At 38.7% G+C, this 13,346-nt stretch overlaps 1 protein-coding gene across 4 annotated transcripts in view; it reads right to left on the reverse strand.

Annotated features, from left to right (window-relative positions):
• Position 1: 1 nt before the first annotated feature.
• The window catches only part of LOC306879589 (PTB domain-containing engulfment adapter protein 1-like), a 46,434-nt gene continuing 33,089 nt past the window's right edge, over positions 2-13,346 (reverse strand). For 3 of the 4 annotated variants that reach the window (XM_079432647.1, XM_079432645.1, XM_079432644.1), the window contains 7 exons: positions 12,974-13,072; positions 6,621-6,758; positions 6,412-6,528; positions 4,798-4,884; positions 2,331-2,472; positions 1,896-1,990; positions 2-710 (listed from right to left, as the gene is read on the reverse strand). In XM_079432647.1, the coding sequence (XP_079288773.1) occupies positions 639-710; positions 1,896-1,990; positions 2,331-2,472; positions 4,798-4,884; positions 6,412-6,528; positions 6,621-6,758; positions 12,974-13,072 (750 nt within the window). In that variant the 3' untranslated portion in view covers positions 2-638. The remainder of the gene's footprint in view (positions 711-1,895; positions 1,991-2,330; positions 2,473-4,797; positions 4,885-6,411; positions 6,529-6,620; positions 6,759-12,973; positions 13,073-13,346) is intronic. The other variant, XM_079432646.1, reaches the window with a different exon arrangement.

The following is a 13,346-nucleotide window of genomic DNA, read 5'->3' on the forward strand; positions in this document are numbered from 1 at the left end:
TAATGTGCTATCAGTTTTCCTTTATTCACCATTAAAGTGATACGCATTTAACAAATATTAAAACAGCCATCAATGAAAGTAAAAAGGATCTGACCATCTGGAAATATAAACCTCAGCAATTATCTTGCTGAACATATGAAAGACCCACCAGTTTTTGATTATATTTCAAGGCTAATAAATCTATAACCCTGAAAAAATACTTTAGATACAACATTAAAGTTTATGATTGCACCATTACAACATGAGCAACTATCTCTGTAACCACCTTAGCTTTTTCATAATTTGGTATAAAGGTTTCTAAACACAAATTTGGCCATGAATGAATGCATCTTTGAATAAACAGTCTAAATTTGGTCAAAACTCTAGACAATTCTAGAAAGGGCTTGTGCACATTTTGTGTTTCTTTCACTTCTTCAACAATTTCTGTTATAAGATTAAGAAGTTAAAATACACAAATCATAAAATGTACGTACAATCTACTGATTTTATCATATAAAAATAGAAATGACCTCTACGGACCTTCTTAAGGCTCCTGCTTAATTTCTTTCAAACGCAATTCAAAATCAAATATTGAATGTGAGTTTTTTGAGGGTTTTATGGTCAAGAATCACAGCATATACAAAAATGTCTTTCCAAAATCAGCATCGGCTGTCCACCTGATCCAGGGAAAACACCGTCCCCTCTAGAGTCAGTCCCATTTGGAACCCCTCCTGTGCAAAACAAATGCAAAAAATAAACTAAACTGTGAGCTCAATATAAACACACAACAAGGTCAATGACGAAGCTAAATTAAGGTTTAGATAACACTATATAATAACTTATATAATATCATAACTTATATAACAATGTCAAAACTTATATAAAATAATTATCATAATGCATAACAGATTAGCAGTTTCTATACATTTAAGATTATCTTTCAAATTTTAAAAACCACATGTAAGCAGCACTGCAGTGTAACTCCAGCAGCATTTTTATTTAGTTTCCACTCAATAGCCTAAGAAAGCTGTTCTTCTACATCTGTGGTTGTGAAATGTTGACTTTCGTGACTGCAGCAGCAATGCAGCCAATAGGAATGCGTCTCTATGAGTGCTAATTCTAACTGGATAGTGCATTCTTTTCTGCATGCACACTGCAAAAATAAGCTTAGGGCTGAAACTACTTGCAGCTGCACAGTACTGCTTATTTGTGTGTGTAAGACAAGTTTATGTTTCAGTTAGTCTGAAAAAACACTGAGATGGCATGCATACAATAACCAGCACCACACACAATCTGCAGAACTAAACACCTGTCAATGACATAGTTATTCAAAGCACTTTGCCTCTGATGATTATACTTTGAAAGAACAATGAAAGGTTCAGAAAATGTAAAAAAAAAAAAAGGTTGGTTTAATATATTAAGAGACATACAATAAAAACCAAAAAATAGACAACACAAGTCATGCTTGTAAATCAAAATGTATATCTTGTAAAACCATATCAAAACACCAGAGCACTGTGAGGTGAATCACGAATGAACATGTACAAACCATCTCTGCCGCTGAGAGGTTGGGGGAGGCATTCAGGGTGAAAGGAGAGATGAAGATTATTTAATTATTCAGGATTACAGGGTTTATAGACACAGAAATGCTTACGGACACTTACGGAGTCTAATAATCTCATAACAGGTACGATGTCCTCAGAAACGGAAATGTCCATAATAATCATCTGGATTATTGAAATCGGAATTAAAAACGGTCTATAATATAGTGGGGTGAATGCTGCCAGCCAAATACTGCACACTTTGATCTAATAATATTGTTTGCCAATCATGTTGGCTGCTTCTGCTGTTTGTATGTTTATGACAGCATTATTTACTAACAGCATTTCTGAGACTAAATGACTAAATATTCTCACCTGCATCTCATCCAGTTTGGACTGGATGTCTGGGGTAAAGACAGCAGGTCCACAAATGAATGGATCAAATGGTTCTGCTCCAAACAGGTCTATATCTACAGCAGAACCAGACGAACAAGTAAATCATCTGTCATTTAGCAGACACTTGTATTAAATGTGCAATAGTTCATGATCACCCCTTGCAATTGAAAATTGATATATATACAAATTAATATATAATTAATGTATACATACAAAAAATCTATCAGTGAAATTCTCAACCACATACTAACAAATGTCTCCATTCAACATCTATATTGTGGCTTTTTTTGTTTTCAACTCTATTGGACCCTTTTATGGAGGAGCATATTACATTAGCAATTATGGATTTTGCCTTCAGGTGCTTGAAAATGTAACACATTCATCTATGTGAGAGCAGAAATAAAGAGCCCCCACCTCTGTCGTTTTTTGAAGGCAGGTACGGAGATGAGATGCCGTTACAGTTCAGTCGTCTTGTTATTGGAGACTCAGGAGTGAATGGAACCATATCAAATATGTCAGTAGAGGTCAGAAGAGCTCTAGCTTGTATGCTTCCAGCCTGATAATGTGGATATAAGAGAAATGTGTTAAATGCTTCAAAGCCAGTCCAAATGTAAGATCAGACTCCATCCGTGTGATAAGCATTTAACTGTAAATTCAATGTATAGGCTACATTTGATCACAATGCTTTTCTTTTTTTTAGTAAGAACAAGGTTGAAACAGTGGTTCTCAAAAAGTGTGGAGACTTCCCTAGCTATTAAATCTTGTTAACATTCACAATTAAAATTTACCACGTTCACTCTTTAAAAAAAAGGTACCAAAAGGGTATTTTTGCAGCAATGCCATAAAAAAACCTTTCAGTGAACAGTTCCTAAAAGAACCATTTTGAAGAAAAATCTAAAGAACCCTTTTCTGCATTTGAAAAGTCCCATGGATGTTCAAGGTTCTTTTGTTCAAGGAACCACCGATGCCAATAAAGAACCTTTATTTTTAAGAGTGTTGACGTGAGAAACAAATGAGGTTTGTGTTAGTTTCTTCTTCTCTTAAAGGGATAGTTCACCTATCCTTATTTACTCACCCTCAAGTTGTTCCAAACCTGAGTTCCTTTCTTCCGTTGAGCACAACAGAAGATATTTTAAGAATTTTGTTAAGCAAAGAGTTGATGGTAGCCAGTAACTTTCACAGTATGGAGAAAAAATGCTATGGAAGTCTATGGCTACTGTCAACTGTTTCAGAATAGTTTTGTGGTTGACAGAAGAAAGAAACTCATGTAGGTTTTGGAATAAGTAGAGGTTGAGTAAATGATGACAGAACTTTCATTTTTGGGTGAATGTATGGTGTACAATGAATTGCAGTTATGTAATTCAAACATTATCTCATGCATGCCAGAATTAAATGGATGAGGAAACAATTTTGACTTGGAACGAACTTGGAACAAAGTTTTGAATAATGCACATCATATGGGCTACTTTTACTGTAATTCTATGTCCTTTTAAGAGGATCTTAAACCATCTTGTGTTTCACAAATGAAAACACTGTTTGGAGAAAATGTCAAGAGTTTTTTAAAATTATTATTTCCTTTTATATTGCACCTGCAAAGCAGTATTACTTATTCATCTACTTTATACTTTATTTTTTAATTCTTTGCAACACAGAAGTTTACAGAAAATAACAGAATAATGCAGGTCTACATATAAAAAGTAACAGTCACGCTTCATTTTAAGGTCCGATTCTCGGACATATACAAACCATATAAAATTTTGCCTCAATAAACTACTAATTTTCCACTTATTAACACTTAGTAAGGTAGTTGTTAAGTTCAGGTATTGGGTATTAGGGTAGAATATGGTCATGCAGAATATGTGCTTTATAAGCATTAACAAACAGCCAATATGGTAATAATAGGTATGCTAATAAGCAACTAGTTAATAGTGAGAATAGGTCCCTATACACTAAAGTGCATACTAAATTTTTTTGTCATTCAAAACTATTTTTTGATTAGAAACATAAGACCAAACTTCTAATATTATAAGAAATTTCTGTAGCTTAATGCTTTAAATTAATAAATATAAATTTTTACATATTTTGTATTGTTTAATATTGAATATGGGGCGCGGCTGCCAAAGTTTTTGACAATCAAAAGGAGGTGCCACCAAAACATTTGAGAACCACTGCGTAGACAATAGTTCACCCATGGTTTGTTCTGAACAAAGCTATCCTATAGTTTCAGAAGACTACATAATAAATAAATAACCACTTTTATGGTGCTTTTTGTTCTCATTTTCTGTCATAGTATGGAAAAGTGCAGTCTGGGACATTCTGCAAAATAACTTTTTTTGGGGGGTGAACTATCCCTTGTTTGACGTATGAAAAATTGTTATTGAATCACATGCAAAGTGCACTGTGTAATTTTTTGTGTACGAGACATTTACACGAGGTCGTGGCACGATGTAACCACTTGTGGCCTGTGAGTGGGTGGGCTTAGCAGGAGGCGGGGTGAGCAAGCTTGCTGATTGGCTGGAATCGGGTGAGCTGACAGGCGTTAGAGTGACAGAGGAGATCTCTAGGCTGGACAGTGATGTGACATCACCACCACACCAGTACAAGGCAGACGGCTTCTGCAAAATGTACGGCTCATTAGAGACATTAACATGCAGGTGCTGAAAAAGGGCACTGGGGGTTGGGGAGAGAGACAGAGACAGAGAGAGAGAGAGAGAAAGATAGATTGGAATGGAGAAAAAGGGAAAAACAAATGGCGGGGTAGATAGAAGAGAAAAACAAACACATTTTGATGAACTGAAAGAAAACAGAATCACTGAGATTGGCAGGAAAGAGCAGCATTCGACTGGAATGATAAGCAAGTCTCATTTCCTATTGAACGTACTGGCGAGCAGCAAGGATCCATCAGCTGATCCTCCAGCTCCTTAAGCTTCTTCTTCAGTTTTGAGTTCTCCATCTCCAAATCCTGAATCTTCAAATCACATAAGCACATTGCGCAAAAAGATTCACATTTTTATTTGTCAATCACATGAAAACATTCTACATACTTTGGGATACGGGACGCCCCCGCAGCCTGCTCACGGGATTTTAAGCCAGTGAAATTCTGGTTACATTTGCCTATCTATACTCGTATTTACACTTCAAAGGAAGCTGGGTTTTAAGTGGCATACAGTATAAATTATGAAAAGGAGACATTGTAATGCGGCATACAGTAAATGTATTTACACTGGAATCAGAATTGGGGGAGAGCTAAATCTATTGAAAGCAGAAAACGTTCCAGTTGTGTTTCATTTAGGTTGATCAACTTTGTCTGAGATATATATCAAAAAAGTCATAATTGCTGGTATGGGCCTTTTGCACATTTACTAATGCCATGCGGATTTACAGATTGACATTAGCAAAGTTTGTAGTACACAAGACTCAAACTTGTTAGATGAAAGCTATTTATTGACAACAACTCAGATAATAAGTTCTTCCCCCTTTCTAAACCCTTGTGTGCACCAGTCTACAAAAAGTTTGCTCCCCAAATCTCCCAAGCACTGTCACATCCATATTTTCCACAGTTTTTCTTATTTCCCCCCCATTCTATACAAATCATTTAAAAACAACCGGAAGCTTTCCTCCATGTTGTTTGTTGACACGTTTCCAAGAATCAACTCTCAAACTGATGGGTGTTTCTTCAACTTCAGACACTTTTATGTCTCAGGGGATGATTTGAATAAAAACTAACAGCTTTTAGAAGATGATATTAAAACAGTCTTGGAAACTTTTTTAGGGAAACTTTGCTTCGTCATTTACTTTTGCTACTTTTTAAATAACTTTTTTGTATATACAGTATTATATCATTTTACCCTTGTCCCAGACCCACATTCTAACTTAAACTATTAAAATCCCTAATACAAAAAATAATTATTAAATATGAAATATTTTATTAAAAGTTAAAAACACAGTAACAATTTCAGTATTTATTTTGTGGAAATTGTACACAATTGTAATCACACACAAATATAGCCTATAATGAAGTGTACTTGGTTACGAGACAGCATGCTTGAGATGAAATAATATTTGAAGAAAACACAAAAATCAAGGTAAATATCAAGAATATATTTTACTATAAATTAGAGCAATTATGCAAAGTGTTTGAAAATATATAAGTGTGTGTATTCATGATACATACTGGATAGTACTTGCTGTGAAAATAACCTTAGCAATATAAAAAAAAACTTTTTCCACCACCATCATTTGCATCACAGAATGCTGTTAAACATAAAATAAAAATGAGATGGAGGGAATTTTCATTGGATTCAGAGATAAATAACAATTCTCTTGATTAATCTTTACTGTGGGTTAAAGAAAGCTATTTTCTAAAATTCCACAGGGCCAAAAGTGCCCATAGTTGAAGAACCCCCCTGGTATAGGTGTGATTGAGTGAGAATGTATTCTGGGCTCATATCTACATCTGGAACAAGTGAGCAATATTCCAAGAACATAATCTTACTCGTTTCTGAAGGTTTCCAATCTGTTTTCTCGTCTCTACATCTTTTCCACCAGACTCTAGGAACTTTTTGTAGGCGAGATCAAAGGCTTGTCCAATAGCAAGAGTGATCTCCTCCGCCTGGGTGAGATTTGCATACACTGCAATCATTAAGCAAATCAGGTTTCTTGTGCATGTAACTTTTGTTAGATATTACAAGCGTATTTACTTACACATTTTTCACTGTCAAACACGTAACACAGGTGTTTCTTCATCTCGGGTTCTGTGCAGATAAAGGTGAAGATTCTTTTATCGGTTTTGTCGTCTGCACAGAAGGACATTCTGTGAAGTTGGCAGTTATGCTGCATCTCCTGGAACAGGATGAAGAGTTGAACTCAGATGAAAAGCTCACTGGTATGACTGACCTATTTTGAGGCAAAAACCAACAAATCGAAAACAGCCTAGAGGAAAATTGTATTGCTCAGTGGTTTATATTTTTAAGTGTCTCGGGAGAATGAACCGTGTTCTCATTTATGTTTCAACAATTAGGTTTATTAACTTTTTTCAGATGTTTCTCCAAAATTAACAGGATATAACTGATACAATTTTTGACATGAGCTTATGCATTTTACATGCACAAGAGGTGCTTATTTATATTGTTTTAAAATATTGTAGGGATGGGGGAGCGAGAAATATGAACTCATGAAACTTTCTTTTGTGATTTCACTGAAATGAAAAGCAATAGACACTGGAGGTGTCTGTGTGTAGTTCTGTGCACAAGAACATTGCGTTGTTGCCTTCAGCCACTGATAACAGCCTCAACAAGCTTTCATCAAAACACTCAAAATAACACTTTCCAGCTCTGGACTGCCACCCATTATATGCACACGGACAAAATGAAAACCCTGTTTGACAACTGTAGATGCTGAATTGAGCACTTTCAAGATCTGATGGGGAATGACGTTTATTACCATATTCACAGTGGACTAGTAATTTATTGTAACTTGGATGTGTGATCCCTCATCTATAAATTAGATTTCATGACAATTAATTTTGTTATAATTCTCAGTGGCCCACTCCCAAAATCCATGTATGGTTTAATTTGCGAGATATACTTTATTTTAAATTTCCTGAAATCACCTTATTTTCATATACAGCCCCAAAATCAACATCCATAAAAGATATTTACTTGGACAAATGCAGTGTTCAAGTTAAATTGAAAATGAGGTTGATGAATCGTACAGTAAATTCATTATTGAATTGTAAATGATGATTGATACAGTTTATTGATGAAAAAGAGTTTGTTTCACAGCTGATGTGATTCTGCATGTCCTCTCACTCATTCACACTGACAAGCATTACAGCATAAGTCTAAGGAGGGATACTGCAATTGTAAATTCACTTAGTGTTTGAAATTTCCCCGTCTTTCCCCTTTGAGCATTAAATGCCCGGAAGCAATCCTGATGCCCAGAAGCGATCGCCTTTGGTTATTACCGATTTCCCGTGAATGTGCAAATACTGTGATTCTATCTACAACACCAACTCACGTTACACATGACAGCAGAAATGATTTCTCACGTGAGAAGATTCTGATATTAAACAACCTGCCACCTTTGCTTTAGAAATGGAAAAGTAGGCATTTTGTATACTTAAGTTAGAGACGTATCTTAGATACTTAACCAAAAGTCAGTTTGTTTCCCACAATATTTCTAATAGTTATTATTTAAAGGCTAATTTATAATTAATATTACAAAAAGTTAAATGTTTTTGGGAGAAACATCTGAGAGATCTCATTTATGATTTTTCTACTACTGTACAAACATTGGCTCTCTTTTCAGATCCTGACAGAGCTATTTTGTTTTGAACAAACACATCTAATTGCATTTATCAAGTGCTAATTGTCAGAATCAGAATCAGAATCAGAATGAGCTTTATTGGCCAAGTATGTTTACACATACAAGGAATTTGTTGTAGTGACAGAAGCTCCACAGTGCAACCGAAAGACAGTAACAGGACAGGACACAGGTAATGAAACAAAATAACAGGAAATAGCCAATAACCAATGTGCAAAGCAGCAAAAAAATAAAAAATACACAATATATAATATATAATATAGGCGACTATGTATGTACAGGTGAAGTATGTGCAAATTAGAAATGAGAAAATAAAATAAGTGAGTGTGGTGAATGGATAATGTATTAGTTGTGTGTTCTACGTTTATTTATTGAGTGTTCATGAGATGTATTGACTGAGGGAAGAAACTGTTCCTGTGTCTGGTCGTTCTGGTGCTCAGAGCTCTGTAGCGTCGACCAGATGGTAACAGTTCAAAGAGGTTGTGTGCTGGATGTGAGGGGTCCAGAGTGATTTTACCAGCCCTTTTGCTCACTCTGGATAAGTACAGTTCTTGGAGAGTGGGGAGGGTTGTACCAATGATTCGCTCAGCAGTCCGGACTACCCTCCGTAGTCTTCTGAGGTCAGATTTGGTAGCTGAGCTGAACCAGACAGTTATTGAGGTGCAGAGGATGGATTCAATGATGGCAGAGTAGAACTGTTTCAGTAAGTCCTGTGGCAGGTTGAACTTCCTCAGCTGGCGAAGAAAGTACAGCCTCTGCTGGGCCTTCCTGACAATGGAGTCAATGTGAATATCCCACTTTAGGTCCTGAGAGATGGTGGTGCCCAGGAATCTGAATGACTCCACTGCAGTCACGGTGCTGTTCATGATGGTAAGTGGGGGGAGAGCAGGGGGGTTTCTCCTGAAGTCCACGATCATCTCCACAGTTTTGAGCGTGTTAAGCTCCAGGTTGTTGAGACTGCACCAGACAGCCAGCTCCTTAACCTCCTGTCTGTAAGCAGACTCGTCACCGTCCTGGATGAGGCCGATCAGTGTGGTGTCGTCTGCAAACTTCAGGAGCTTGACAGAGGGGTCTTTAGATGTGCAGTCGTTGGTGTAGAGGGAGAAGAGCAGTGGGGAGAGTACGCAGCCCTGAGGAGCTCCAGTGCTGATGGTTCGAGTGCTGGATGAGAATTTGCCAAGCTTTACTAACTGCTGTCTGTCTGTCAGGAAGCTGTTGATCCACTGGCAGACGGAGGTGGGGACGGAGAGCTGGGTTAGTTTATTTTGAAGGGTTTCCGGGATAATGGTGTTAAAAGCAGAGCTGAAGTCCACAAACAGGATCCTCACATAAGTCCCTGGTCTGTCCAGATGCTGCAGGATGAAGTGCAGTCCCATGTTGACTGCATCATCCACAGACCTGTTTGCTCTGTAGGCAAACTGCAGGGGGTCCAGTAAGGGTCCAGTGATGTCCTTCAGATGAGCCAGAACCAGTCTTTCGAATGATTTCATGGCTACAGACGTTAGTGCCACAGGTCTGTAGTCATTAAGTCCAGTAATTTTGTGTTTCTTTGGGACGGGGATGATGGTGGAGCGTTTGAAGCATGAGGGGACTTCACACAGCTCCAGTGATCTATTGAAGATCTGTGTGAAGATGGGGGCCAGCTGCTCAGCACAGATTTTTAGGCAGGCTGGTGACACACCATCTGGACCAGGTGCTTTCCTTCTTTTGTTTTTCCTGAAGACCTGGCACACATCGTCTTCGCTGATTTGAATTGTAGGTGTGGGGGAGAGAGGGGTTGCTGGAGGTGTGAATGGTTGTGTGGAGGGGTGTTCTGGGCGGGTGTGGGGTGGTCGTTCAAAACGACAAAAGAACTCGTTTAAGTCGTCTGCCAGGTGTTGATTCTCCAGAGTGCTGGGGGGTGGTGTTTTGTAGCTGGTGATGTCCTTTAATCCAAGCCACACTGAAGCCGGATCGCTGGAAGAGAATTTGTTCCTGAGCTTGTCAGAATAATTCCTCTTTGCCACTCTGATCTCCTTTTCCAGTGTGTATTTGGCCTGTTTGTACAAGACTTTATCCCCCTTTCTGTGAGCATCTTCTTTGGCCTGACGGAGCTGTCTGAGTTTGGCAGTGAACCATGGTTTGTCATTGTTGTAGAATAGATGAGTCCTGGTAGGAATGCACATGTCCTCACAGAAACTGATATATGATGTTACAGTCTCTGTGAGCTCGTCCAGGTCATTTGCTGCAGCTTCAAAAACAGACCAATCAGTCAGGTCGAAACAGGCTTGTAGATCCCGCTCTGTTTCGTTAGTCCATCTTTTAACAGATCTTAATACAGGCTTCGCAGACTTAAGTTTCTGCCTGTAGGATGGAATAAGATGAACCAAACAGTGATCAGAGAGTCCTAAAGCTGCTCGTGGAACCGAGTGATATGCGTCCTTTATTGTTGTGTAACAGTGATCCAATATATTACTGTCTCTGGTGGGACATGTAACATGCTGTCTGTATTTTGGCAGTTCACGGGAGAGATTTGCTTTATTAAAGTCCCCGAGAATGATTAAAACAGAGTCCGGGTGTTGTTGTTCACTCTCTGTGATCAGATCAGCGAGTTTCTGTAGAGCTGTGCTCACGTGCGCTTGCGGTGGAATGTAAACACTCACGAGAATGAACGAGCAGAACTCCCGCGGCGAATAGAACGGCTTGCAGTTAATGAAGAGCGTTTCTAGATCTGAGCAGCACATCTTCTTTAAAACAGTTACATCTGTACACCACCTCTCATTGATGTAAAAGCATGTCCCGCCGCCGCGCGATTTCCCCGTTGATTCTGTGTCCCGATCTGCTCTTATCAGCTGGTAATTAGGCAGATGGATCGCGCTGTCCGGTATGTCGCCATTCAACCAGGTTTCCGTGAAACATAGAGCAGCAGAGTTAGAAAAGTCCTTGTTTGTCCGGGAGAGCAGAAGGAGTTCGTCCGTTTTGTTGGGTAGAGAGCGGAGATTTGCCAGATGGATGCTAGGCAACGCCGTTCTAAATCCGCGCTGACGAAGTTTCACGAGCGCGCCGGCTCTCTTTCCCCGTCTGCGCCACCTGAAGCGTTTGACCAGAGCTACAGCTCCGCCAACTACAATGTCCAGCAAAACGTCCGAAAAATCAAAAACCGGTAGAAGATTTTGTGGTGTGTTCTGCCGAATGTTCAGTAGATCATCCCTGGTAAAGCTGATCTTATTTGAAAAACAAAAAACAGGAAAAACAAACAAAAACAATACAAACACCGAGGAGCAACGCACAATAGCTGCCATCAGCGGCGCCATTTTGTTTGGAACCATTCATTTTAATTGGTTACTTTAGTTGCTGAATTAGTTAAATTATTTTAGTATTGGAATTAAATAATTCTGTCAGTTGTGCAAACGGCACTTAATTGGCATGACATTAAACAGTAAATGTTTGAAAGATAAGATAGCACATTTAAATTTCTGATAAATTGCATTTCATTGTTCTGTCAGAGCAGGTGTGACGATGGTAGTAGGGTAGTTCATGGGGCTGAATAAATTATTGTGACTTTTCAAGTCTAAATTAGGGTTGCCATGCATGAAATCACATCAGCTATGTGGTTTTATCTTTATTCATAAAGCACGTCCTGTATCTGAACATAAAACGATTTTTATATTTAAAGGAGTCATATGATGCGATTTCAAGTTTTTCTTACTCTTTGCAGTGTTACAAGCTGTTCATGCATAGATAAGATCCCTAAAGTTGCAAAGACTAAAGTCTCAAACCCAAAGAGATAAAATGGCCCATTTAAACACGCCCCCACATGTCTACATCACGGTGTGGGAAGACTTGCATAACACCGCCCAAATGTATACGCAAAGAAGGAGGGCGTGTTTTTTTTTCTCGCTGTAGTATTGTTGCTTTATTAACTGTATTAACGGCACCATGTCCTGGAAACGCTGTGATTCGTTGTGAAAGTGAAAGCACTTTGTTTGGGCTTCCAAAAGAGGACACAACTATAAATCAGTGGTTAAGTATTTACAACACTTTCTGTTCCAGAACAGTTCAACCCAAATATTACAGTGTGTGCAGCGCATTTTACGGAGGACTATTTCCTGAACCTGGGAGTGTAGCCGACAATGCCAGCTGTGCACAAAGGCTGTTTCTATTAAGTAGGGCAAGTCTGGAGCTTCTGACTCACAGCCTGTAAGTATGTTTTCATATTTAAAGAATTTGCCACTGACTATTCAAACGCAAGTTTTGAGCTGTGTAGAGTAGCGCTTGTTGTTCGTCGTTTCTCTGATCACAAATGCAGACATGGTAATGTTTACGTGGTGCGATGCAACGCAATGCATAAAAAGACAGTATAAGTCATTATAATCAGTAATTATGTCCCCACTGGACGCAACAGATGCCTAGTTTATAATGGGTTTTATTGGTTTTGTCATGTTGCGCCGGGACACGGCATCACAATACGGTAAGGGTGTAACATCTCTGTTACATGCTTGAGGTATTCAGCCAATCACAACGCTCTGGTTAGCTGGCCAATCAGAGCACACTTTGCTTCTCAGAACGATGAGCTTTGTAAAAGTCGACACGTTTCAGAAGGCCGGAGCAAAAAATGAGCAACAATAATGTACAGCATGTGGAAAATAATATGTTTTTTGAACTTTAAATCGCATAAACACATTGCATTACACCAAATACACAAAATAATGCTCTTTTTAGCAACGTCATATGACCCCTTTAAGAAAACCTACCTTGGTTTTAGGGTCCAATATCTTCACACCATATATAGAGATCTGAAGCTCCACTTTAGGAGTTTTCTGCCCCTCTGACTTCTTGATGTGCCTTTGAAACTAAGGAAGCAGAAGTGATTCAGCACATGCTGGCCAAATACATACTATCAAGGGAAAAGCAGAGAGAGCCGGAGGTGTTCACCATTTTTTAAAGGCTGCTGGAGAGCAGTAGAGCATCAGGTGAAATGAGGTGCACAAACACGTCTCTAGAGCAATTCACTGGTCTGCAGAAAGTCCAAGCTGGACATAAATGGGGCGAAAGAAATATCACCCAGGAAAAGGACATTTTTATTGGGCCCTTAATCTGTCCCCTAAAAATCCCATCATGAAAGAG

The sequence above is a fragment of the Barbus barbus genome (assembly GCF_936440315.1).
Source record: "Barbus barbus genome assembly, chromosome: 13".
Classification (NCBI taxonomy): Eukaryota; Metazoa; Chordata; class Actinopteri; order Cypriniformes; family Cyprinidae; genus Barbus; species Barbus barbus.